Below are 26,591 nucleotides of genomic sequence, written 5' to 3'. Positions count from 1 at the left end.
AATTTTACTTTGATGCATATTACAATCTGCTATATATTAAATACTGTATGGAGTTAAGCAAAGTTTGGATTTTTTTTTTTCCCAAAAAAGAAATTTTGGTATTTCAACTTTTGTTTTCAACCTGTATTGTAATAAAAATAAAGTGAAACTTTTTTATGCAATGAAAAACCCCTAAGATGTGACTGCTAAACAATATTGCAATGTTCTTCAATAAAACAAAACTTGTCAACATTCTTAACTGGAATGAATCTGTTCTGGTACTCTGAACCAAATCAAAAAGTTTATTTTAAGTCAGTTTGACATTAAATGCATTTACAGAGTACAGTAATGGAAGCAGTACAGCACTAAGCTGCACACTGACAAAACAAGAAAAATATATTAGATATATCAGTGGAGGGACTGTTCTGCACAAGCTCTACACTTAGCCCCTGTTTTCACATCCAATAACAGGCACTATTAAAAAGGCAAGATGCTGGACTAAAATCTGCTTAAGTATGTTATATAGTTGAAACGAACAGAGAAGGTAAGTTAAATGTTTGTACTGCTAGAATGTACTCTGTGTGGATGCTATGTTCTCTACATTCTTTTCAGACTAGATTTAAATCACTAATACTTTCAAATAAACATAAATCAATGGCTGCTGCCTTTTACGTAGCATTCATGAGAGTTTTCTTAGTACACGGTGACTAGAGAAGGGGACTTGTTCTCAGAATACAGACTAGATTTAAATCACTAATACTTTCAAATAAACATAAATCAATGGCTGCTGCCTTTTACGTAGCATTCATGAGAGTTTTCTTAGTACACAGTGACTAGGTAGGGGAGTTGTTCTCTGAATACGAACAGACCATTGTACCTGAAGACTGATAGGATTAAGTCACACTGACATAAAATAATTTTCAAAGACTATTATTAATTTTTTTCATTTGATACAGCTTCCTTGAGCCTAGGCTACAGTAAGATGATAACATCTTTTTATCCTGCTCTCAAGAAGGTTTCTACTAAGATCAATGGAAAAATGAATCATATGCCCTTGAGTGAAAGAAAATATTAATGTTTATACCATAATGAAAGTTTAGAAATTCAATTGTTAATCCCAAAGTCTTTAAGCTGAGCACTGCATAGGTTTTCTGCAACACTTGTGATTGTATCCCATAACTTACATTTTTAACTACCTGCTTAGCCATAACTGTAAATACACTCTTTCAGATAGCTTGTTAGGTAATGATGTGAAAATAAGAAAAGATATCTAAAACAGTTTCTTAGCCAGAAAAACTGTTCTTCAACTTGCTCTGTTCTAACCAATTCACAAGTATTGTTCATAGATCATGCATGGATCAGATATCTACAAAAGGAAACATAATGAAGCCAAGATGTTGTTTACACCAACACTAGAAACAAATAATAGCAAGAGTCACGAACTAGCAGAGGAACTGGTTTACAGTTCCCTGTCCATACATTTTTTTAGTTACACAGTTCTTACAGTGGGGTTTTTTTGTGGACATCAATCTATCATGATTGATGATAGACTATCAAATGAAAAATACTTCATACATCAATCTATCATGATTGATGATAGACTATCATCAATCAAATGAAAAATACTTCAATTTTTTCTCAAAGGGAAATGCAATAAATGTTTATGAGTCAATCAAATGAAAAATACTTCAATTTTTTCTCAAAGGGAAATGCAATAATTGTTTATAAGAGCATATCACAAACAATAAATGCACTACTTAAAAGTTAAAATAGCAAACGAATACCAGTTTAGAATTCAAAAAATTTTTAATGGGATAATTATCTGCTCAATGAAAGGCTCTTCCTTCCCTCTCCCATTGAATTTATCAATATACAACAACCAGATGTCACAGTAGTTGAAACAAAAGATGGAGCCCCTTCAAGGAGCTTGGATGTGGCTCAACCTCGTAATATCTACATATCAAAAGCACCACTGATATATTCTATAAAGTGAGTGGCTGACTAGCTGGTATGAAATCCTGTACTGTGAATACAGTTCACTATGGAAAGCTAAAAGCTTTCTTGATCCATTCATACAATTGCTTTAACAAAGCAACAGCCAGAAGCAGTGAGGAATTTGGGTTACAGTTTTTATTTTATTATTTTATCAATTTCTCTTGTAAAAATAAAAAAGGGTAGGGGCAAAAATGTGACTCTTTAGAGAATATTCTAAGTGCAACACTCTAAAAGTGTCATCTTGCATATGATTTTGATGCGTTATAATGTGACAAATGGTTAACTACTAATTAATTTAAATCTCATAATACTGAAAATATCTGTGTCCACTGCTATGTATAATACTAAGGGCTACAATAAACATAATAAGGCAAAAGAGTTGTGCACTGATTTTCATCCCTCATGTCTAAATGCTCTATCCATGTATAATACTAAGGGCTACAATAAACATAAGTCAAAAAGAGTAGTGCATTGATTTTCGTCCCTCATGTCTAAATGCTCTATCAGTGAGAAAAAATAATAATTTTAAAAAATAAAATTTATCAAGAAGGCAAATCCATGGAAGACTCCAATGCCATCCCTGTGCCTTCTTTTATGTCCTCAAATAGTGAGAAGAGCAGATAAAACAGAATGTGTCATACTGTGAATAGAAAAACTGCAGAACACATCAGTAACAGACCAACACACATCAGAAAACCAAAGACCAAAACTGTAATATCATCTCGATTGGCTTACGGGTTTGGAGATCCACCTCCTGAAGAATTCCTATATTTTGTCATACTTGCCCATTGCCCTCTGTTCACAAAATGCAAATGCCATCCCTGTGCCTTCTTTTATGTCCTCAAATAGTGAGAAGAGCAGATAAAACAGAATGTGTCATACTGTGAATAGGAAAAAATAATAATTTTAAAAAATAAAATTATTTAATAAGGCAAATCCATGGAAGATTCCAACGCCATCCCTGTGCCTTCTTTTATGTCCTCAAATAGTGAAAAGAGCAGATAAAACAGAATGTGCCATACTGTGAATAGAAAAACTGCAGAACACATCAGTAACAGACTGAAGGTCCTCAAGATCAGAAAACCAAAGACCAAAACTGTAACATCATCTTGATTGGCTTATGGGTTTGGAGATCCACTTCTTGAAGAATTCCTATATTTTTTCATACTTGCCCATTGCCCACATAACTAGATAAAGTCCCTCACATAACCTTCAGAGGTACATCTAAATTAGGCCAGGTATCAAAGCATATGAAGACAGCTTTAGCAGGATAGAAACTGGAAAATGTCACTGTCCTAACAAGAAGTAAGGAGAAAGAGTTTCTTCCTCTGAATACTGAACAGCTTTTGCAGCTATTTAATCTGCAAATATTGTAAAACTCCTGTGTGACAAGTTGGCAATTTAAATGTTTATTTTGTTGATAATGTTTATTTTTTGCTGAGAGTCTAAAAATCATTTTGATTGCCAGAATGGTTGCTACAACTGAGCAGAAGCACAGTTGTAGGTAGACATGGAAAAATACAAAATGAAAAAGTGTATTCTTTAGGAAAAACTCCAACACACACCATTAATATTAATGTTAAAATTAGACACAGTCAGACCTCGTGAATTACCCAGGAGATCTGATTAAGCACAATCAGATTCCAAGCACTATAATGCTGGGAATAGTGTCTCTGACCTAAATGCTCTTCTCATCATGAAATGTCAGCAATAATGACCTCAGGAAACTTCACCCTGAATTTGGTCTGCCTTTGATAAAATACCATGATAGAGCTGCAAGATAATAGTAACTTATAAACTCATATGGTCTTCATGATTAAGCATGACATTTTTCCTATACAAAGTGCCAAAACTGGAAAAAAAGGCCAAAAGGTCACAATCCGAGGAAGAAACCTTTCAAAAGAGAGGACTGCTGCAAAGCCAGCGCTGATAGCATGATCCACAGGGGCTCTCTCTGACAAGCCTGCTGGGGCAGCTTTAAAATGACCACTTAAATACCTGGGGAGATCCAGCTCCCTAATTATCGATTGACCTATATATTTTTGGCATCAATTATGGCCCAAAGAATCTGATTTGACAAGCAGTTAAGAGTCCACAGTTAAATAAAATCTGAAATAGCCCAGACAAGCAGACAACTTCCTAAGAAGATTAGTTTTTCCTGTTCATCAGAATATTTTGCAGACCTTATAAGAAAGTGAAAACAGGCACCATTTTGAAAGAATACAACCTTGCAACATTTCATATGCCAAACAGCTAATATACACATACAACAGCACAAAAAACTCTTAAAACATAAAATCATCTACTGTGCCATGACCAGCAGGAAGCAAAACCATTGATCAGGATAAATTCATGCGCAAGAGCTGGCTCTCAAGTACAATGGTAGCTCCAGTTTAGTTAACCACTCCCTTAAAGAAACCATGGCCATTTGTGGATATACTGCTCATTTTCTTTCCAGCTGAGGTTGATAACTATTTTAAGGTTAGAAAGCAGTCTATAGGGGCTGCTTTGTGGCCATAGGATCTGTGTAAATCAATCTGTGAGATTCAACCTTTGAAAAAATTCACCCAGATTTGCTTTTGCCATAATTGTTTTCTTGCTCTCATCATCACTCCTTCATTGAGCCCCTCTCCAGAAACCAGGAGAGAGTCACATCAGGAAATAAAAGGCAGAAAAAGACACTTACAAAGCTCACTATTGAGTCAAACAAGGAGACAGCGGGATATTATAAGACTGTGATCAGAATGGAGATTTATTTAGCACAGTGTGGGGAAAGAAGATTAGGACATAAACAAAGAGATGAAATGAAAGGACAAGCTTCTTGAAGAGTCTTTTATTGCTCCTCAAAAGTAAGGACTAAATATTTCAGGAATTCAGATATTACCGTAAAAAATACTGTTTTGATTATTTCTTACAATAACGAATAGATTTATTGCTGACAATAGTGGATAAATGGCATACTGCTTGTCCTGTATTGTACTGGCATGTGGTATGTTTCCCATTATTCCAGTGAATGCAAAGGCTTCATGTTGAACCTAAATCCTCCATCTTCCTCTAGAATTATTTTCCTGGAGAATCTAAGTTTCAACTGAATGACATGACTCCAAATGAAAAAAAGCATCATCAAGGAAAAGATACATGTTGTATAATTATGGCCTTTCCGAATCATAAACTCATACGGTACCTGTGGATGTATCCACTGTGAAAAGAGAAGAAAATTCTCCCGGGACCAGTTCATATGTGACAATGCCATATATTCCCGAATCTCTGTCTGTGGCAACAACATTGATGATCTCTGTTCCTGGCTGTGTGTGACTGCTGATGCTCGTCACATAGGTGGCTTGTTCAAAAACAGGGTGATTATCATTAATGTCTTCTATCTCGATGCGAACAAAAGCTTGGGCGCTCAGCCCACCCTGTTGGGTAAATCAGAAAGATAAAAACAAAATACAAGGTCAATTTGAAAAGCGTACACAATAGAATGATGCACATCAGGCTTCAGCCCATCATTAGGAAACAGAACATGCTGCAACAACATTGAGCAATGAAAATGTTTGTTACAAGCAACTTACAGTATCTGTAATACCCCAAAATACTGCATTTAGGCAAGCTACATGTTCAGAACAACTCCAGTGGACGGACTGGATACACAAAGAAGTTCAACTTCTTATGACAGTGAGGCCTGAACAGAAAGTTATTCTTGTTAATACTAAAGAGCACTACACATGTCAAGTCCTTGCTAGTCTAACCTCACTTGCTTTTACTGTAATCACCTATACACCACTTACTCCTTCACAGATGAAAGTCAGGGCTTTCTGCCCTAGAAACACATCCCCCTCAGGTGACTGGTGCTCCAGTGAAGCGGGAATAACTTCTTTCTGCCTATGATTCTTTCAGATTTAAAAACAAGACCACCAAAACAGCGAATATGATGCTTTTTCAGCTGTTGATTAGCTGAGGGCAGAGAAGTGCAAGACAGCAAAAAGCTGACCTGTCAGGCTGCTGCCTGCAAGACCTATCCTCAATTTGCCATCCTGGCAGGTTTAAGCAGTTCTGCTCATGCAGTGTGTGTGTGTGTCTATACATACATGTATTTGTGTGTGTGTGTGTATATGTATCTATATGTATGCACATGTGCTTGTCTACATCCCCACACCTCCACTTTATGTACACAGAGATAGAACAATACCAAATTCAACTGAAGCAAATAGCTGAAACAATCTCTTGATATAAAATTCATAACTGATTATATAAAAATTATTTCCAACATGTTCGTGATTTTACAGGGGAAGACATCATCTCACCACACTTTCTAGGGGCTTGGCTCAACTTCTCTGCTCTTGTTTCTTTTCCCTACAGAAAGAGCTGAGAGAAGAGCCAGGCGTCAGTCGCAGCTTTGGCACCGTACCTCTTTGCGACCCTGGTCCAGCAGCTGTGCTGCTCTCCATGGGGTTGAAGCTCCTGCTACAGGTGCCCACCAAGAGCCCACTGAAATACCAGGCAGGCAGCCACGGGATCATGTTTAGCCTTGCTCTGCAGTGAAACTGGAGAAGCGAGGAACAACTGCAAGCTGGCTTATCAAACCACGCTACAGCAAAATCGCAATATTCCAGGGCAAAGCACTGAATGTTGTGACAATCTGGAAACAAGACAATTCTGTGGGTGCTGAAGTGTAGGCTCCACAGGGCCCTGAGTGAAACAAATGGCAATTTACTTCTCAGAGGCATTACCTCGTGCTTCCTGTGGACTCCCTTTATCAGTTTGGGGGGGTTCATGTTTCCAAGGTTATTTTACAACCGTAACAATTAGACATTGATACAAGAAAGCAGTTCTACTCGTGGCACAGCGAACGGTGAATGCTGGGGCGCTGACAAGTACCACAGAGGCACAAAGGAGCACAAGTCCGTACAGCCTGCACACCCTGCACGTAGTGCTTCAACGTACAGACTGAGGAAGAACCCTGCACTCTTCAAAGTCACACTGAGAGTGCTGTGCTTGTACCAATTACTCACCTACTGAAACTGCTGACGCAGATCAGATGTTGGTGCATACACATGACAAGTTATGCTGAGCAAGTCCAAACTTAATTTTGCAGTCACAGTAGCCATGATATATATAAAAAAAAAATAACTAGGTTGCATATTTCTGCAACCTAATTGTTCATGTCAATTATTTTTACACCTGACCTTCATGAAACTATCCAATGATTCAGACTAGATACTACTTCTTTAGACTTGTCCTGCAGCATGACAGTCTCCCCCAAAACTATTTTTGAAGGTTTACTTATCATATCCCCAGGGTCTGACTTATTGGGCAAAAGAATACTATCTGCACCCTCCCAAAAATTTCCATAGAGGTTTTATCTTTTTTCTGTTTTGTTTTTTTTCATCTATGCGGTAATATTACCTCAATATTGGTTGGCACTGACATTCCCATGAAAGCTGAAGTATGTGGAAAATTAAGATGATCTTGTGCACACGTGTCTATGTTTCACCCGCAGACTAGGAGATCTGACCCACATCCTCCTGGTGTGCTTGGGTTTACTTCCAAAGAAAATAAAGCATGGCATGCTTCCAGGCTGCTGAGGCAGCCAGCCCAGGCATCTGGGGACCAAAACTGTGAAGGGCACTGGGCTAGCACCAGCCTCAAACTACTAAGACAGTCATGAAACCCTGTGCTGATATGGGGAAATGGAGATGTGCAGAACTTGTGGGTTCTCTGACAACACCCCAACCCCGCTTCATGGTGAGCCCCTTCCCCAACACTTTGATTCCCACAGGAAGGAAATCCCTGCACAGGAGCTAAAAGGGGAGCCCTATGTGCTCCATCCAAGCCCATTGTCAGAAGATTCTCCGTGGCTCCACAGCTTCCAGGTACTTTAGGACAGGAATCGGAAACATTTTTAAGGGAAGAGAGCCACGAAAAAAGTGAGGTCAAGAATAAAAAGCATCTAAAAAGAGGCAAAGTTTGGAACAACATGAAGCCAAGCTAAAAGAACTCATGAGAACTCATGTTTAGCTGCTTCTTCCAAGTTTTATTATTGCTAAACTGACATGAAGAAAAAAAAAACAACCTCCGGCCAATTTGTATTTATCCTATGGAGTTATGTAAAGACTACAAAGGCTTTGTAAATGCATTAATTCAAAGTATATAGGAGAAGCAAGTTGGAGATGTACTAGCTATCTAATCTCTCAGAAGATGAACCAAATTTATGATGGAAACAGATCCCTCTTCTCCTGAATAAGCAAGGTATCTCCTCACATGAGTCAAGTACAATATTAACTTATGATATTAACTGGTTATGTTACAGTTCTTGCTCTGGCTATGAAAATTTTTAAGTATTATCCCAGGTGAGAAGGAACAAACTGCTTCTCTTTCTAACCACATGGATATACTTCAGCTACTCAGAAGCAAGCACCACGTAGTACATCTTCCAAAACATGAAGGCTGATTTAAACAAGTCTGTTGCTAACAAAAAATTACACTTGTCAAAACATGTTACAAGCAACAGAAAGGCACAGTTGTTAATTTTAAAATCCCTTTTCTCAGATGTTCAAGTATTTTTAACTACTGTTGTGCTTTTTGATGCAGCACAAGTCACAATTACAACAGCTTCTTCGTCAGAATCCTGAGAGTTGTGTCTCCCATGGAACAAAAAGGGGACACAGGAAATTACCACTAAATCAAAATAACAGTAGGTAGTATTTTCTTTACTTTGGCAGGACCAAATTTGTGTGAAAATATAAAGCTATTAGTACACCTCTTTATCATGCCTCAAAAAAAATTAAATTATGCTGCCTTTGGCAAGAGAGACTCTTTAGGTTAATAAACAGAAATGGTGCTACTTCAAATAGCTGCATTTCTTCATCTTGATGCTGTAGAATGCTTAAGAATCCATCAAGATTTTCATGACAGCCTCCAACAATTTTGTCAGTGAATTGTGCTGTCAAATTTTTGTTCCAAACTAAACTGTGATATACAGCATTTCTGACACGAAGACATATTTTCTTTTTTTTTTTTGGTGTTAAACCTAAAAGATATGTTGCCTTGAAGTCGCAATGCTGCCAAAATGAAGAGACACCATAAATTATTGCAAAAGCCTCAACTTCTTCAGAAGCTTTGCCTGTGAGTGTTGAGCTCTTATCTCTACATTTCAATGGCTTCAGTGTAAAAGACAAAGAAAATGGGACAGCAGTGTAGTTTACCAAGAAGAAGGAGATGAAGGACAAAGTATTTTTCTATGCAGAAAAGCAGTAAGAGAGTCACTAAGCTTTCAGTATAATTAGAAGTTCTTCAGAATCTAAATAAATACCAATCTATGTAACTTGCAGAGTTTACATGTTTAATGAATTATTCCAGTACCTGTTTAAAAATGAGCAGTGACATAAAAGGTGCTAACTTCATACTCTACGTTGACGGGCAATTTCAAAATCTGCTGGAAGTGATGTAAGAGGTGAAGTTGAAAGAGCTCAGAATACACTATAAATTCACCCCAAAATTGCACTTCAGCCTTGAAGCCCAAGCCTGGTCTCTTCTTTCCATGATAAAACTTAAACTTAACCTCATCACATGAAATTAGGAATTTTTTTCTTATTTTAAAAGAAAACACACCTTCATGAAAGAAAAAATACTCTTACTATTCCGGTGAACTGCTCACCTGCTTGTCCCTTGTTCCAATTCTAAGCAACAGACCTTGAAAGTCATTACATGCAATTACATGCAAAAGACATGGTTTTGAAGAAATGCAGGTGTAGTATCAGAGTTAATACTGAAAGGCAGATTTAGCAAAGTGTTCTGTGACTGCAAGGTTGGTTTTTCCAAAATACTTAAAGCTAAAGCTCAGTCTTTTCTCTCTTTTTTAATTTTTTGCATATGTGCACTTTAATTGCCTATGCAAACATTCTCAAAGCATTTAAGCTGAATTTTGAAAGACTGCTTCCTAACAAGTGGTAACACCCATCTGTGTAAGCAAGCAAATCATCCTAAGTAAAGTCAGTAAGTGATAATCTTGAGCATACAGTACAGATGTGATCACAACCCTCTATATAGCGGTACCTTCATATTATATCAGATGCACTTGTATGTGCAATTAGATGCAACCTATGATCTACTTTAAAACACTGTATTTAAAATTCTTAGTTTCTTATTTTAGTTTCTACAAGTGCATTTTGAAGTAGTTTTCAGCATACAACAACACTGATTTTTTTTTTAAAAAAAACAACTTCCAGAAAAGGATAAAAAGACTTGAGACTCACAAAGACAGAAAACTAGAAAAAACAGCAGTTTTTAGTCTCATTATCTTAATACTAATCAACTGGCGATGAAAAGAAACATTCCTGTTTCTTTTATAGGGAATGCCAGGTCTTCAGTGTTTCAGCTGCTGCATAATCATTGCAAAAGGTTCAATACACCACTGGGAGGCTGTTTCACTCAGGCGAAACTGCCTGCATTGCAGGTCTGCAGACCACCTCCCTGCTTTCAAAAGCACTTTCATACTGTGCTGCACAGAACCACCTCAGCCACAGCAGATACCCTGTAAGTCCTTGTGGCACTCACAGGATCTTCCCAGCACTCTCTCAACACGAGTACCAGACGTGCCCCGTAGCCTGCACACACAGAAGTAGCTCTGCAACTGTGTTCCTGTCCACCAGCAGCTTCTAACAGGAGGACATGGGAAGGAGCATCCCAGATTAGCAGATGAACATATAGGATTAGTGTCCCTCTGTGATGCATCCCCAGGTCAGACAGTCAGGTCTGCCCAAGGAGTGCAGGGCTCTATGCCCACACTCCAGAGCCAAGGCAGGCTGCTTGCTCTTCTGCTTCTCTCCATCATTCCCCGACAAAAAATATTTCCATGGGTTTTGTCTGATAATACCCTACACAGTAGGGTATACAGCCGTGGTGTGGCACTCCTTATAGTTGTGGGGGACAAGGAGTGGTAGAACACCCTGCCCGTGCTCTGTAATTTTCAAAACTTCTTGCCACACTGATGAAAAGAGATGGCATGCTGGTGCATGCACTGTGTTACCTACAGAGACGTTTGTGGCTGGAATTGGTCTATGCCTAGTAGCAGCTCTCACAAGCATAGGCCATCCCATCTTCCCCAGTTTTTGAAGAAAACTGTGTGGCCAGCTCCTTCCAGAGTCAAGGTTGGACACTCCTGAACATCCCTCATTGTGCAGCCACCACAAGATTATGCAACTCAGATTTTGGCTTTGAAGGGCAGACAATTGTCGGTAAGCAGATAGTACAGATGCCACAAGAGAGAATTTAAATTAACATTATTCCAATTAAATTTCTCTGGATCATGACAGGTTTACTTTAACAGCTGCAGGCATTATTGTTTATTTTGTTGAAAGAGAAAGGGAGAGAAAGATATGATGGGCATCATAAAAAATGGAAATGAATTAACAAAAAGATTGAATTATGCATGATACATAGCAACAAAATTTGCCACTGTACAGCAGAAAAAAAATGAGTGTTGCTAAAAAAAAAGTTTCCTGTATGAAAATGATTTCACGTTAAGACTCTCTAAAGCAGAAGTACACAAAACAAGCATAAATGAAGCATAAATTTACATATGTAGTAGTCTGGAGACCCCCCCAAGCAAATAGTGAAAAACACACAACAGTGTGTCCATTTCAGTCACGTTGTGAAAGCAAACAAAACAGCCAAACAAAAGAACTATAACATATCAGACCTAATTTGCACATATTAAAAATAAAAAGTAGCAATTTTATCCCCATACTGCTTTTGAGAACATGCAAATACTTTTATTAGAATTCCCGTTTTCCTATATTTTCCTCTTTACAAGAGCTGATTTCACAGTATGCCTCTCTAAATCTCTCTCAAGTGTTTGTGAAGGTTCCCCAAGCAACATAGCTTCATCAAACTTCCCTTTTTTTCCAGAGAGAGAGAAAAAATACTTTTTTATCATCATTATAAGAAATGTCATCTGACTGTAAATTCAAAGACACCCCAAATGCCTACTGAAACTGTCTCTGATCTGTTACAAGTACAGAAATACAACTGTTGAGACCAAGGGTGCTGTTTTAGCAGGGGGTGTCCCAGGCAGAGCTGTCATGTGAATCACAGGAGGGTCACCCTCACTACTGGAGCTCTCAGTCTGCCACAGTCCCAACAGAGACCCCAGGAGAGAGACACAGGTGCTATGGGATTCAGTGCAAACACTTTTCTATAAACCTAGACACATGATTTCTTTTCATATAAAGGCATTTCAAGGAGTATCACCAAATATGTATGTGACTTTGGGACCAAAATCAGTGCTGCCAGCTGAAAAGGCTAACACTAACATTATGAACAGTCTTGTCCCCACTGAATTAACGAGGGCACTCCCATAAGCTCTCACAGGATTTTTATCTAACACCAGTTTAACAGAATCTGGTTTCCACTTGCCTTTCATGAGCAGTTTCAGTTCTCCCATTACGCTTTTTACACAATGCATAAAAGACATGACCAACAAGCTCCAAAAGCATGTAATGGAGTAGGCACGAACAGGTGGAGGAAACTGAGAGTTTTGCTGTAAGATAAACTGAGCACCACCTGGAAAATGCTTTTTTTTCCTCCTCACTTTTAATTAACATTGTTATTTTCTTTCCTCTTCATGTCTCTCCCTTCCCTTTGTCAACACTGACCCTTCACTCTTCCTCTCTCTTTTCTGCATACACTTCTCCCCTGATCACAGCCCCTACTTTGAACCCCACATCTGACATCTTTAATCCATCAAACTCAGCAGCTGTATGTCAGGAGACAAAATATCCTACTACAATTCTGCTGTAAAGGTGGAGTGGCTACACATAAGGAGGAAACTGAGAGTTTTGCTGTAAGATAAACTGAGCACCACCTGGAAAATGCTTTTTTTTTTCCTCCTCACTTTTAATTAACATTGTTATTTTCTTTCCTCTTCATCTCTCTCCCTTCCCTTTGTCAACAGTGACCCTTCACTCTTCCTCTCTCTTTTCTGCATACACTTCTCCCCTGATCACAGCCCCTACTTTGAACCCCACATCTGACATCTTTAATCCATCAAACTCAGCAGCTGTATGTCAGGAGACAAAATATCCTACTACAATTCTGCTGTAAAGGTGGAATGGCTACACATAAGTTCAGATATACTGAACACTTTGAAAAGCTTATATTGACTTTAGGTGCTTTAGCATTTAGGTGTTACATTAGCTAATTTTTAGAGGAGAAATCAATAGGATCTACAAAGTGCTGAGTTCCAGTGAGAATATCAAGTCCTGCCTGTCACAGACAAGGCAATCAAAAATTGAACCCCCTCTCCCCATTATTGAACTTCTGAAAACACAAGGTTGCTGAATGAGGATAAATGACAGACCTACTTAAAAATGAAATAATCTATAGTTTCAGTGCATTGGCTGTTTTCCTTTAACTTTTGATGCAAGATTTATCACTGGAGCAATAATTTAGCCAAAAAATGCATCAAGTTTTTTTTTCATATAAACCTATTTTCGTTCACATTTTCAAAATAATCTTCTGGACCAAACTGGATAGCTAAGAAACTTGTCAGAACTTCACTCCTATTTTTCAGCTCTCAACTTCACCTATATTAATAAAACTAATCTTAGGTTTCCAGATATGTGTGTGTGCTCTTTACATCTATACAGCTTCAAACCATGTATGTGAGGGAAAAAAAAGTAATTATGAACTTATTGATGAATTACATAGCAGAATATGTAATTTTCTACTGTTATATATTGTAATACTGCTGCTTTATTCTTCAAGGCTTGGAAATCTGTACTCAAGTGTATGCCACAAAATTTTGCTAAGAAAACAATTTAAGGCAGAAATCACCAATTAAAGAAATTCCAAAATGGGCACATAGGCTTATGTCTGCTGAAAGCTGACAGATGCTATGCTAACTGAAAGACTTACATTCTTAATTATTAGACATTCAAACAAGTTAGAGTCAGGAAGCAAACATACAAACAAAAAAAAATACATATTCTTATCTCATTGTTTCTCCTCAAAAGAAATCTATGAAGAAAGGGCATACTGCTGAAGGCACTATTAACACAAGAGAATGCTGCTGCTGCTTCTGAAATAAACACTGAATAGCGATAGCTAAAGAAAAGAAGCAGATGAATTGCTTAACTGTTACACATATATCTAGATTCAACAGCATACAAATGTATACTCAACTCCTACGTTCTCAAAAATACGAAGCATCAACTGCAGTTATTTAAGTTCATCTACTCATGAATATGGAAGTCAGAGTCCAAGTTTCTTCAGTGTACTATAACAAAAAGCATAGACATTTTAATGAAAAATACAGTATTTATATCACCACTGTATTTTTTTTAACTTAGATGCACTTAGGACAATATCTAAAATGCAAGGTTAATACTGAAAGTGTGAAATAAAAACTGTAGAGCCTGAAATAATTTAATTTCAATGCTTTTCACTTCAAATCGTGCTGCAAAATGTGACCTGAATAACATAAGGACACTTTTTTAAAATGTTAAATATAACATCTGCAACCAACCAGTAACCTTTTTATTCAACCTCTTCACAGTTGACCTCTAAAGCTGAAGAAATTTTAGAAAAGTACCGGCTGGACTCCTGGGCCTCTCATTGCAAATCACCTTTGGATACTTTCATAATAAAATCAACCCAGGAATTATTTTCTTCCATTCTTTTTCAGGAGGCACGCTACCAAAATCTTCTTGTTACGTGGCACCTGGTAGATCAAGTGTCCACACCTAGACATTTCAACGTGTTCCCTCCACAACTAATGTCTCCTCCTTGCCAAACCAAAATCTGAAACAGACTTTTTCATGACATACAACTACCCCTGCCCTTGCTGTGTCATGGATACCCACTTCTAAGAACCAGATCTTGTAAAGTGGGAAAACTTTCAGACACGCTGCTGCAGGCAGGCTGTACCCAGCCACAGCAGCAGCAATGGCATCAGCTGACTAGTAAGGACAAGGAATTTTACTGTGGCACCCACAGTCGCCACGCAGCTCTAGCACAAGTTGTGGGTTTGTTCCTGCTGCTGTCATCTTGGAAGAGGCGAGCAGAGGTAACCTGGAGCCCATTGTTTCCAAGAGGAGGAAAACCAGCAGGGACTAACACATCCTAGAAGTGGTTATCAACAACTTGTTTAAGAGTAATTGGGGATTTCACAGCCAATTTTATCAATTTGAGTCAAAATTTATGGTTCATGCCCTCTGTAGGGGTAAGAAATTTTATTCAGATTCAAGCAATTTTTACATAGTCATTGCATTCTCATTTAAAAGTATACAGCACATCCAAATTTGCAAATGAATTCACAAACCTGGCAGTATGGGAAGGAGAAACTTACCCCATCTGTAGCTTTTACTAAGAGATCATAAGTGGCTGGATCTCCTTCTCTGTCAATGTCTTGAGACACACAGATCTGACCAGTACGTGGGTCAATCTGGAAGGCTTTGGATTTTTCATAGTAATGAAATCCATCATACAGAAAATACTCAATTTCACCAAACTGGTCAGCATCTGCATCTGTTGCCTTGACCTGCAGAGAAACAACACAGATAAAAAATGAAGCCAGGGAAACTATTACTTATTCATTCAAAAATCATGATTGTTTTAAAGTTATCTGTTTGTGTTGTAGAAGCAAATGCACATACACGTAATAAATACAACAACACTCTGCTACCTAAGCTGTCTAAAATTTTTTAAATGACGACTCAGCTACTGACAATGTAATTATTGTAACAAGCATCTAAGATCGATTAGACCTGTCTTTAACATTACTTGTTCATCTGTCAATTATTATCTCAATCAAGTGGACCTCCCATGACTGGACAAGCCATATACATTAAGCCAAATTAGTTCATGCCTTAAGCTACTTTTCCCTTTTACCTTGGAGACCACATCACATGTAGATGAGAAAAGTGCTGCAGGATATTCTCACCTAATGTATTTTCTAAAAGACTCCCCAGAGTTTAATTTAGTATTTAATTTGAAAAAGGGTTTGGTGGCACGGTGATCCGTACAAGTTAAGGACTTAAGGGGGTTTTAATCTCCATCTCTCTCCAAGGAGCTAGAACCCTACCAACACAAATAAATGTGACCATTGCATGCATGCACAGCCCAAAGCAAGAAATGTACAGATTGCAGCTAGTCCCTGTGACGGACTTAATTACCTTGTCAGTGTAGTCTTGCACGTAGCTATAACTGCTGAATGACAAACAAGGCTAACGTATTTTCTTTTTAGCTATATTAAATACATCTAAAAAGCAGTGTGAATTCTGTTTTAAATAACTACTTTAAAGAAATACTTCCTTCAGAGTGAGATTCCTCTGCAACCACATGGCATCAAATAGGAAAAAAAAACCACAGTAAGTCTGGCTGACAAAGAAAATGGGTGGCAGGAGAAAACAAATATAGGTGATGATTAGAGGCTGCAACAGGGCAATGGTAGCCATGGGGCAGGGAAGCCTGATCCCAGGCACAAAATGGCCATTTCCAAACAGAAACACATGAGTTCCTCCCCTTCTTTCCAGCTATGCTTGAGTCTTCTTGTGTTACCAGTAGATCAGACTAGACCAATATGCTGGATGTACACAAGATGCTTTCAGAAGCCTATGAAAACCTGGGGTGACTTTCAACACGCTGCATCACCTTCCCTCAGCTGGGTTTTAAAGGATGCACAAAGCATTACACAAACCTTAGGGAGTCAATACTCTTTAGCTGAACGTGGCATTAAGGCACTGACTAGTCTAGAAAGCATAAACCCCCACTAATTTCTAGAAAGCATTAAATACTTTAAAGCCATCAGGTGATTTTAAAATTTAAAACAGAACATATCTGAAATTTTTTTTAAGTTATTTGGGGTTTTTTTAAACATACGTGGGGAGAGACAGAAATCAACACACCCCTTAAAATATTTCAATAAATATTTACTGTACCAATAGGTTTTGCCAATACATAGGTATATGTATATGGAGAGGCTGAGGGAACTGGCTTGTTTATCCTGAAGAAGAGAAGGTTACACAAGGATGTAGCCACCCCCAGTGCCCACTGTTACCGGAAAGACAGCAGCAGGCTCTGTCCCCATGTGCAGGGCAGGAGAGGGGGAATCAGCAGTCACAAGCTGAAGCTGGAGAGGTCCTGGCTGGACCTAAGGCAATATTTTCGCTACAAAGCTGATTCAGCACTAGAAGAGGGTCCCTGGCCAGAGAGGCTGAGGTCTCTATCCTCAAATTTTGAGACCCAACTGGAGACTGCCTGAGCAGCCAGGACTGCACCAGAGACCTCCCTCTCCGTGTCCAGCAGGGCCAAGGAATAAACCACCGCATGGCTATGTTATAACTGCTACACAACTGTGCTGCTTCAACAGCCTCCAAAAGTCAAGTCAACTGGATGCTCAAGTGTGAAACTCTTGCTCTTTGGACAAGGGGTGGACTGGTTAAATAAGTATTTGATAAACAGAACAGTTTTCTCCATTCAATTTTACAGCTCTCCAATTTTACCTTCAATTTTACAGCTCTCCAATAACAAAATAATTTGTGCTGGGTTTGGCTCTTCTCTGGCATATTCCATTGTGGAAGTTTTCACTTAAATTTACAAATATCTCAGAAGAAAATAACTTACAAAAATAGGTATACATTAAAAGAGTCAGCATCTTGAGTTCTCTAGTTTGTCATTATTGGAGATACTTAAGGGATTTCTCCTCCTCAACTGCTTTCATTTTCTACTTATTCTTGAAGAAGATCAACCTTGTGTTTTTTCCATCAGCCTACCTATGCAAGTACAATGCCTGAAGACCTTAATGGAGCTTTGGAAAGCTGGCGGGAGTCATAGAGGAGACCTGTACCAGCCATCACCCGCATCTGGTCCAGGTTGGAAAGGTGAGACCCATAGACAGGTCAAGGCAGGGATCTGCACGTGACTTCCTGTACAGATAGACATCTGACAGAGTTTTAGGTATGGTTTCAAAAAAGACCAAGCAGGACAGGCCAAGGACTATTCCTAGCAATAAGTTTGGATGAGGTCATCCTGTTTTGAGGATGTAAATGAATTTAGCTTCATAGACAAAAGCTGTGCCAGGTCATTTGGCCTTAGGGCCCCAGAACAGCCCTTGGCTCCTTCTCTTACTCGTACAAACACAGCCTCAAGGATCGTTCAGTGCCTCCATCACACGCTCACTTCTTTGCCCATAGAGGAATCGTTCTGGCATTCAGATACTGAACTGGGACTGAATTAAAACCAAATGAACAAAAACATGGCTTGGGAAGGCTGAAAAGCATAGAAGTGGGGAAAGGGAAACCATGGAAAAAGTGCCAAGGCAAATTATAAAGCTAAAACTTACTCTAGACCCAGAGACTCTAAATTCTTCCTCAGTTATTTCCATCAGAATTTTAACATGACGGACAGCCCAAAAGATACATGTGTTATTTCAGTTAGATGCGGTTGTTTTCTTTGTTGGGGTTTGTTTGTTTTTAAGCACCCTGTGGAATTCTCCACTTCTGCACGGGATGCTTGAGATTTGCTATATTTCAGAAGAATTATCACTGTTACAGTGATTGTGCCACATACGCCAATGCACCCTTTTTTTTTTTTTTCCAAATGGCTTCTCAGAGCACTGACAACCATTACACCATTTCTGGTGCTGCAAATAGAAAAATCCTCTTACGGGAGCCCTGTGGTCACAGAGCCCTTCCTGGTCCTTTCACACCCTTGTGGTTTGCATCCCCAGCTGCAGCACGGGGTGGAACACACAGCCACTCCTGACCCCCAGCCAACCACTCCTTCTCGGGAAGCTAAAGGCAAAACTCACACTCAACTTCAGGGGAACAAAGATCTGGCCCTAAAAACGCTTTACAGCTGTATATAAATCAAGTCTACAACACACATATTTCACCAGCTTTGTACTTCGCTATTTCTATCATAAAAAAACATTAAAACATAGGGCTAGTGTGCTCTCGGTATTCTGCCACCCTGATGCTATGGAACAGTAATTTACCTGGCTCTTATAAGAAAAGTATTTCTTTCCTGAAACCTAATGTGGGTGGTAATACTGAAAGGTTTTGTCTCCCTGTGCCCGTATGCAGTTACATGTGTAAATGTTAACGTTTATGTCTGCAATTGAGTGTGGGTGATTAATTGCAGGTGTGAAATTCGAGGGTATTGTTAGAAGTTTAGCCCATTATGTTCAGTGACTTGTTTTCTTTCTTGTAAATTATGCAGTCTTCTAACAGTACATGCGAAGGAATAATGTATGATGAATTTAAATAAAACTGCTTCAGTTCAAAGCAATACAAATGTGAAGGTCTAATTGTGATCAACTTCAATTACTTTAATCAGCTCTCAGGCAGCAGAACTAAATGGCATCAATTTCTGCATTTATAAAAATATGATCTTTCTTCATGTTCAACTCCTTCGCATCCATTGAATTTCCACCCACTTAATAGTCCTGGTTTTTAAGCAATTTTGCCCATGGAATCTTTGATTTGAAGAGGGAAGAATCTGGAATTAAAAGCAAATGAAAAATCTATCGTAGCAGACAGAGATGAGGTTGAATGGTACTACATCTGAGGCCAGGGGAGCAATTAACTATTATCAATGCAAGCTGATTTAGGAGGAGGAACCCAGTAAACACATACTAACAAATTCAAGTCTTCAGATACAGATAAAGGGAACAAGTTACCACAGATTTTAGAAATTAAAGCACACAGTAGTCATGGTTCAGAATACGTCCGTCAGGTTATGACAGCGTACTGCACTACTACCAAACCTACAGAGCATTACAGCAGTTAAGCACCTGAGAGCTGTGAATTACAGCAGTCCAAGCAGGAGGAAATGAAGGCAGCAGCAGGAATTTTCACAGTGGATTGATCAAGAGTGTTGTATGTCGGCAATATCATGGAGGTGATAGAGCTGAAAGGATTTATATGCCTTGGAGACACAGGAGGCAAGAGAGTACCAAGTTGTAATAAGTCTGTTGTAAGAGTTAGGCTGAATATGAGATTGGAATATAGGAGAAAGAAAAAGGAGGAAAAAAGAATGCCCTATCTCATTTTTTCACTAAGTATCTTTTCAATACACTAAGTTGAAGACACATCTTATTAAGGAGTGTAAACTTCGGAATAAGGAAGAACAGGACAAAGTATTTCCCCAAGGAACATTTTTAAAAGCCAACAAAAGTCATGGTATGGACAGCTACTGACTGGACTTCTCCTGTCATGCTTTCTGTAGCCTATATTCTTTAGCCTGTTTGTACACTGTCTAGACTCCAAATCCACCATAGAAAAAGTTACTTCTGTTTCTTCTTTCTTTCCTAGGCATTATTTCCTGGTTTATAACAACTGAATATATTTTGAAGAGCAGAGCAAATATTTTAATTTATATGCAAGAGGAGAAATGACCTGTGCACACAAAACCACATCAGAAAATACAATCTTATTAACTGTGCAGATCAAAAATTCAGGGCCATGCACTTTGCATCTTATGTAAAGACCATTTCTAGGATTTAGAGCATGCAGCCTTAAAGCTGACTGCTTTGCAATGCTGAATTTCACATGTGGGTGATCAGAATTAATTTTATGGCTTTCAGATCAACAGAATAAAAGTACAATGGGAAAGAGCAGGCAGTTTGGCCAAATAACTCATGACAGTGGTCATCTCTGATAGTAATTAAATGAGACTAAAAAATATTAAATCATTTTTTCATGGCTTAGGAATTGCTCCCATACCACATATTTTGTCACTTTTACTCCATTTGATTTCAGCTAACCAAGACACAGCTTTCATAGCTCATAAAATCTGTTTGGGGGACCCTTAATGTCAGAGCATAAGACAGATTTTTATTTTGTGCATAAAATGTGTTTAATTCTTTCAGTTTTGCGGACATCGTGACAAGCAAGTTAATTTCAAGCAGTCAGTTTTAAAGAAAATGAAAACATAAGGTAGATGCAAACATACCCTGCTACTCCAAAATACTCATCATCGAAATGTAAGACAGGACACAACAGACAGATACAGACACAGGGAAACTACCAGGAAATGGAAAGAAAACGGTTCAATGATAGTTTTGCTGCTGATGAATGGTCCTGTCCTGCAGATATCACCAACCAAAACCCAACATCATTCCAATTAAAGGATTGAAGGACACCAGGCCAGTTCATGGTGGTATGGCAATGTCCAGTAGCAGACCCTTACCAGATGATTCCTGCATTCCACAAACAACCCAGAAACCCCCAGAATGGCTGAAAAATCCTCTATGCCAGACCTTTGTGCCAGGTCACTGGTCACAGGGAAGGAGAGGAGCAGCCTCTGTTGGTGGCATGCTGTCCATAAAATTAGGTTGTAGAAGTACTGGTAGTGGAATTACTGGGAGTTGATGTTCTCCAGAGAGAGTCATTTGGGTATAACTATGCCTGTGAAATTAGCACATGAGCTGCCAGGAACACACATCATCAGACATCTCTAATTCAGTGCCCTCACTTATAACCCTGTTTGGGAAGAAAATAGCGTATAAAATACAAACCAATGACCTTCACCTCATAGCTGCCTGAGGCAGGGCAGAAAATAATGCTGACACCAAACCTGAGTGTTAATAAATACATTACTTCTCTGGATTTTTATCTGTCTTCTGAACATGCTTAATCACTGCCCATCTTCCTGATACTACAGGTTTAAATGCACAGAAATAGGAATAAAGCCTCAGATCTACTTGCTTAAGTCCCAAAGGCAGAAGCCTTGATTTCAAGAATAGGAATTATTTGCCTGAGGACCTAACAGCCTGTCCTTGAACCACATTTTGCAGTGACAACAGGGAAATCCCCACTCCTCATCCTCAAACAGATCCCCACCTGGAAAGCCACAAACCAAAATAAAATCTGGCATTTAATGTGAACATTCAACTGGCACTGTCATCACTTTGCCAACCACCACAGGTACCACATACTCCAAAAACAAATAGCAAAATCCTTACTCCTCATCCTTGCTCTGATGCAAAATGTCTCCACTGTACTGATCAGGTCAATGGACTTGACTAATGTGAGTCTTTCTGCATTCTTTTCACCTCCTCCAGCACAGAGAGTACCAGAGTTGAACACCTGACAGGAAGCGGTACGCAGACACTACCTTGCTAACCTCTCCTGTAGCAGACACTGATTCCCCCATGTCACTCCCAGAACTGTCATCAGTTTTCCAAAGGTGCTCCTGACTGCTTCATTCAAGTCTCATCAGACATATTCATTAATTAAATCTCAAAACTCTTTAAGTTAGAATTACAGAAACCTATACACAAGCAGACAGAGAGGGCTGGATACAATACTAGAGTGTTAAGAGACTCATCACAATTCTCCCACTGGAGATGTCAACCTGCCATATAATTAGGAATGGCCTTCAGGTTCCTTAGAAAACAAACGGGTAGCTTAGTCCCAAAAAAACAACACCTAGAAAACAAGACAAAACTTTTAGCCATGCCACTCCATTTGGAGAGGAAAAGCTGCTCAACCCTGCCCTTTCCTTCTGTACCCAGCACCTTTGGCCTGAAGGAAAAAAAACAAACCAAAACCAAACAACAGAACCACACACCCCTCTAACATAATGGCCTGGAAAACAACTCACTTTTTCTTAGCTGAGTTCCCTACAATCCACTAGGGTGATAATTGAAGGAGTGAGAATCCAACTCTTCTTTAGCTAGGAGATGCAAAATATACAATGTGCTCAATGACAGCATGTGGAATGTGCTATTCACTGTAGCCTCAAGTAAGCTCTACGTTTCTCAATTATCATAAAGCTTTTGGTCTTGGCATTTCAAACAGTTATGAAATGGTTCAGCAAACGTATTTTGTGCTTACTGGATTTTTTTTTGCTTGTGGGTGCCTTAATAAACTACAAGATTACAGGTAAGAGTAACCCCATTTCATATATGAATCTCTCATAAAAGATCACACTGATTTTTATCTTTTTAGCACCACAAACCACATTGGGGTTTTTTCGTAATGTTCTGCATCTTCTCCAAGACAAGTAAAAGAAAGGAAACATTTTCTTCAATGAACAATTAAGAGATTTTATCTTTTTGCCTTCTCTGCTCTTCTATGTATATAACTGATGACAACGAGCAAACCTGCCAATAAAAATATTTACATATCTTTGATTTACTGTTTTAAGTCAGTCTATAGAAAGCAAGAAAGATGAAAATCACTGGAGGAGAAAACAGCGTAAGTACCTACAGCATCATGCTTTTATTTTGAAAACCAGGCATCATCCAGCAAGCCAAGTCCAGATCCAGGCAGAACAGGACATTTCAGTCCGCATAATAATCTGCAGTTCCTGTTCTGATGCTAGCCAGACCCACAATTCATTCCCATTTAATCCAAAGCTCCTGACATGCCTTCAGTTTCGTTGCTATGCCCTCCACAAAACAGCACGAGCTGCTAAATCCCACTGATGATCTAGAAGCGTAGGAGACAGGCCCGATCTGAAAGGCATGCCCTTATCACACTTAACACACCAACTGGATCCAGACCATCACAAATTATAGTTGTTCGTGTCTGAATTCATAGCAAGCAGCAGTGCTGCTATTGCCTACTAATTACATGCTAGAGTAGTGGTTGTAAAATGTGTTTTAGGAGCAGGAAACAGGTTCCAGCACTGAAAATGTCTGCTAAAAGGACTGTCCACTCTGTCAGCCTATTTGGTCTACATTGCCTTCTTTCTCATTGCGCAAATATAACATGATTTATTTTTATTGCCTATGTAAACTGGAAGAACAGAAATTAAAAGAGAACATATTTCTGAGGAAGGAAAACTAATACTCATAGTGACTAGCAAATATTTGCAGGACTAAAGCCTTATTAATCATGAAAGTCAAGACCCCTATTTTTCAGTAAAAGCAGCTCCATCCACTCATTAATGCTGCTCACATACTCTACTATAATTTTAGATTTTATAACATGCTAAAACCTTGCTATGCACTGTTAAGAGTTTAAGTACAAATCCATTTTTATTCATTAACTTTAGTAAGCTACAGAGCTCCAAGTCTGAGTACCTCTGCCAAGCAACAGCAGAGCACAAAAATTTCCCTATTCTGTGCTAATTGCACAAAGCAAGGACTCATGGGTTTAATAATCTAGAATATCTATCACAGAAATAAAAAAATATTTTGTACAGAACATGTTATTTTAATCATCTTCCATTGGAGCATGTTTGGTGGCAGGATTCATTTTAAAACTATATTTAACAAGAATATTTAGAAAGCATGACTCAAGGTACTGGCTATCTTTTTGCTTAGGATATTTTTCCAATTAGAATGCCTTACCATGAATAATAAATCAATAATATGATTGTTATTGGCAGCATGCATTATTACATTAATAAAAAGTAATTAAAAGACTTCATTTTTTTTGCTTAGATCAATCAACATAATTACTGTATTTATAAAGCTGTAATGTGATATACTGGCTAACTGAGCCTAAATGATCCATACGGATCCTGAATGCAGAGTAGGTGTGTGACCTTAAAACTGAACACTAATCATAAAAAAATCTTTCTACAATACTCTTGCTCTCATGGACAAATTACAGGAGGATCCTACAAAAGAGAAAAGAGCTGCAGAAGTGAATAAGCAACCTTGTTCCTTGCTGCATCTTCCTTTGTGGCACACAGGTTTGTGCAGATGGACTTTGAGTCTGATCAGGGAGTTGATCCAGTAAAAGCTGATCATAAAAACTTTGTTATTGGTGCCACATTAGATTCCAGCCAAGCCAATTCCTGATGCAACTGGCCCCAGGACAAATGGTAGTGGCAGGAAACTACAGTCCAGGTAGAGTCTAAAAGCTCTTTCAGCAGTGGAACACTTAAGATGGGCTAAAACCACATTTACACAGGCTTGTGCAAATGTTTTCCAATCCCTAAAACCAGTCTCGGCTGTTAATTCCTGCCCACAAACCACAATGCTCCAACCAATATTCCTAGCTAGGCTGGTACAACTATTTATGGAACCACATTGTGAACAATATCACTAACAGCAGAGCTTAAATCCCGCACGTAAAGGAATAAAAAACCAGAATAAACCCCAAGAACCTTTATTTGTATTTAGCCAGGTTAATTCAAAAATTCTTTTCCTAGTTCATTTCAGAGTCACACCAATGAGCACCTAGGTAGAAATCTCTTAAATTGATTTTGCTGTCAGAGAAAAGGGCTTTGCTATTGTACCTTTATAGTAAACAGAGACCATGCGTGAGCTGCTAAATTCCCACTTAAAAGTACACCTGTAGCATTGGGTCAATGAGAGGGTTTAACATTTAACATCTGAATCCGAATGCTTGTTCAAATAGTCTGCGAAATATTAACAAATATCAAATGCCCTTCACTGTTCAGACCACTGCTCGCTCACACACTGGATCCTGACTATCCTCCTGTGTCCTGCTACAGCTAGGACCATAGAAAATACGAGCTTCTTTCTCTAGCTCCTTGCTCTGCAAGGTGGAGACTTCACCCTTCTGTTGAAGGGGTTAGACACCATTTAGAATCACAGCGGGGTGGTAGGATCTGATTAGTTTGTTTGTTGGGGGCAGGGTTGGTTTGTTTCCGTTTTTCTCTTCTTAAGGTGTTTGTGCAACCACATAAGTCACAGAACTTTGCAAATCCTACAGGGAAAGATCTGCAGGTTGGGGTACTTGAATCTCTTCAGAAAGCTGACCCCTACTGCCCTGTCCCCTTGTGAATATATGTTAATGTGCTTACATGCAAAATCACACTATTAATAACATCTTCTAATCATCAATGACCACCTTAGCTTGGCCCTCAGAAATATGGCCTGCACTACTTCCAGTTATTCCCTGTAAAAGTTGTGTCACTAAGTGTTAAAAAGAAGAATAAACTCTCTCCTAAGGAAAGAATATATTTTGTGTAACTGGAGTCTTATAAATCATAGCCAATTTATATTTGGAAATAAGCAGATGAGGGCTCTCTTCGTTCATTTCTGCTTTTATGGAAAATTTAAAACATGGCCAAACTCACAGCTTGAATAATGTATTCATAGCACTTAAAAAAATATATTTTTGTATTTTGTTCATTGTAGACAAAAAATTAGCAAGGGATCTATATATCTTCTAATCATTGGTGCGGAAATGAAGTCTGACACAAAGTATAAAGACATTTCTCTCCTCCCCTCTCTAAATAAATTTTTCATATAGACACCAACTTTGTTTCCTAACTCTCCAGCACTGCATGTCTATGTTTCTAGCTATTTTTGCTCTATATAAGACTCACAGTTTGGAGGCTAGCAGACTACAGTGTGCAACAATAAGCAATCATCAAAGAGATCAAAAGACACAGAACATGCAAAAATCTTAACCTCAAATCGCATGACACAAAGCAATATCTGGGATACTGTCTAACAAAAAAGAAGCCTTTAATTCTTTATTTGGTCTGAAATACTAAACCCACTGAGTGCACAATAAATATGTTTAACTACATCAGCAAGTTCTTCAATTTAAGTTAGCTATATATTTTACAAATATGATTCAGATGGCCCAGCTTTGAATATGTGGAGGTGGCAGAGCCACTCCCAAAAAGTTAAAGGACATCACCTATATCCATGATGCTTAAGCAATGATATGTAGAAGCAC

At 38.6% G+C, this 26,591-nt stretch overlaps 1 protein-coding gene across 1 annotated transcript in view; it reads right to left on the bottom strand.

Moving 5' to 3' along the window:
* DCHS2 (dachsous cadherin-related 2) overlaps positions 1-26,591 on the bottom strand; it is a 118,478-nt gene that overhangs the window by 56,544 nt on the left and 35,343 nt on the right. Inside the window, exons 3-4 of the mRNA XM_014943042.1 lie at positions 15,323-15,514; positions 5,159-5,390 (exon numbers count right to left, since the gene is read on the bottom strand). Coding sequence (XP_014798528.1) covers positions 5,159-5,390; positions 15,323-15,514 — 424 coding nt within the window. The remainder of the gene's footprint in view (positions 1-5,158; positions 5,391-15,322; positions 15,515-26,591) is intronic.

Source organism: Calidris pugnax, unplaced genomic scaffold, assembly GCF_001431845.1.
Source record: "Calidris pugnax isolate Ruff unplaced genomic scaffold, ASM143184v1 scaffold15, whole genome shotgun sequence".
In the NCBI taxonomy this organism is placed as follows: domain Eukaryota; kingdom Metazoa; phylum Chordata; class Aves; order Charadriiformes; family Scolopacidae; genus Calidris; species Calidris pugnax.
This window is presented reverse-complemented; position numbering and strand designations above follow the sequence as displayed.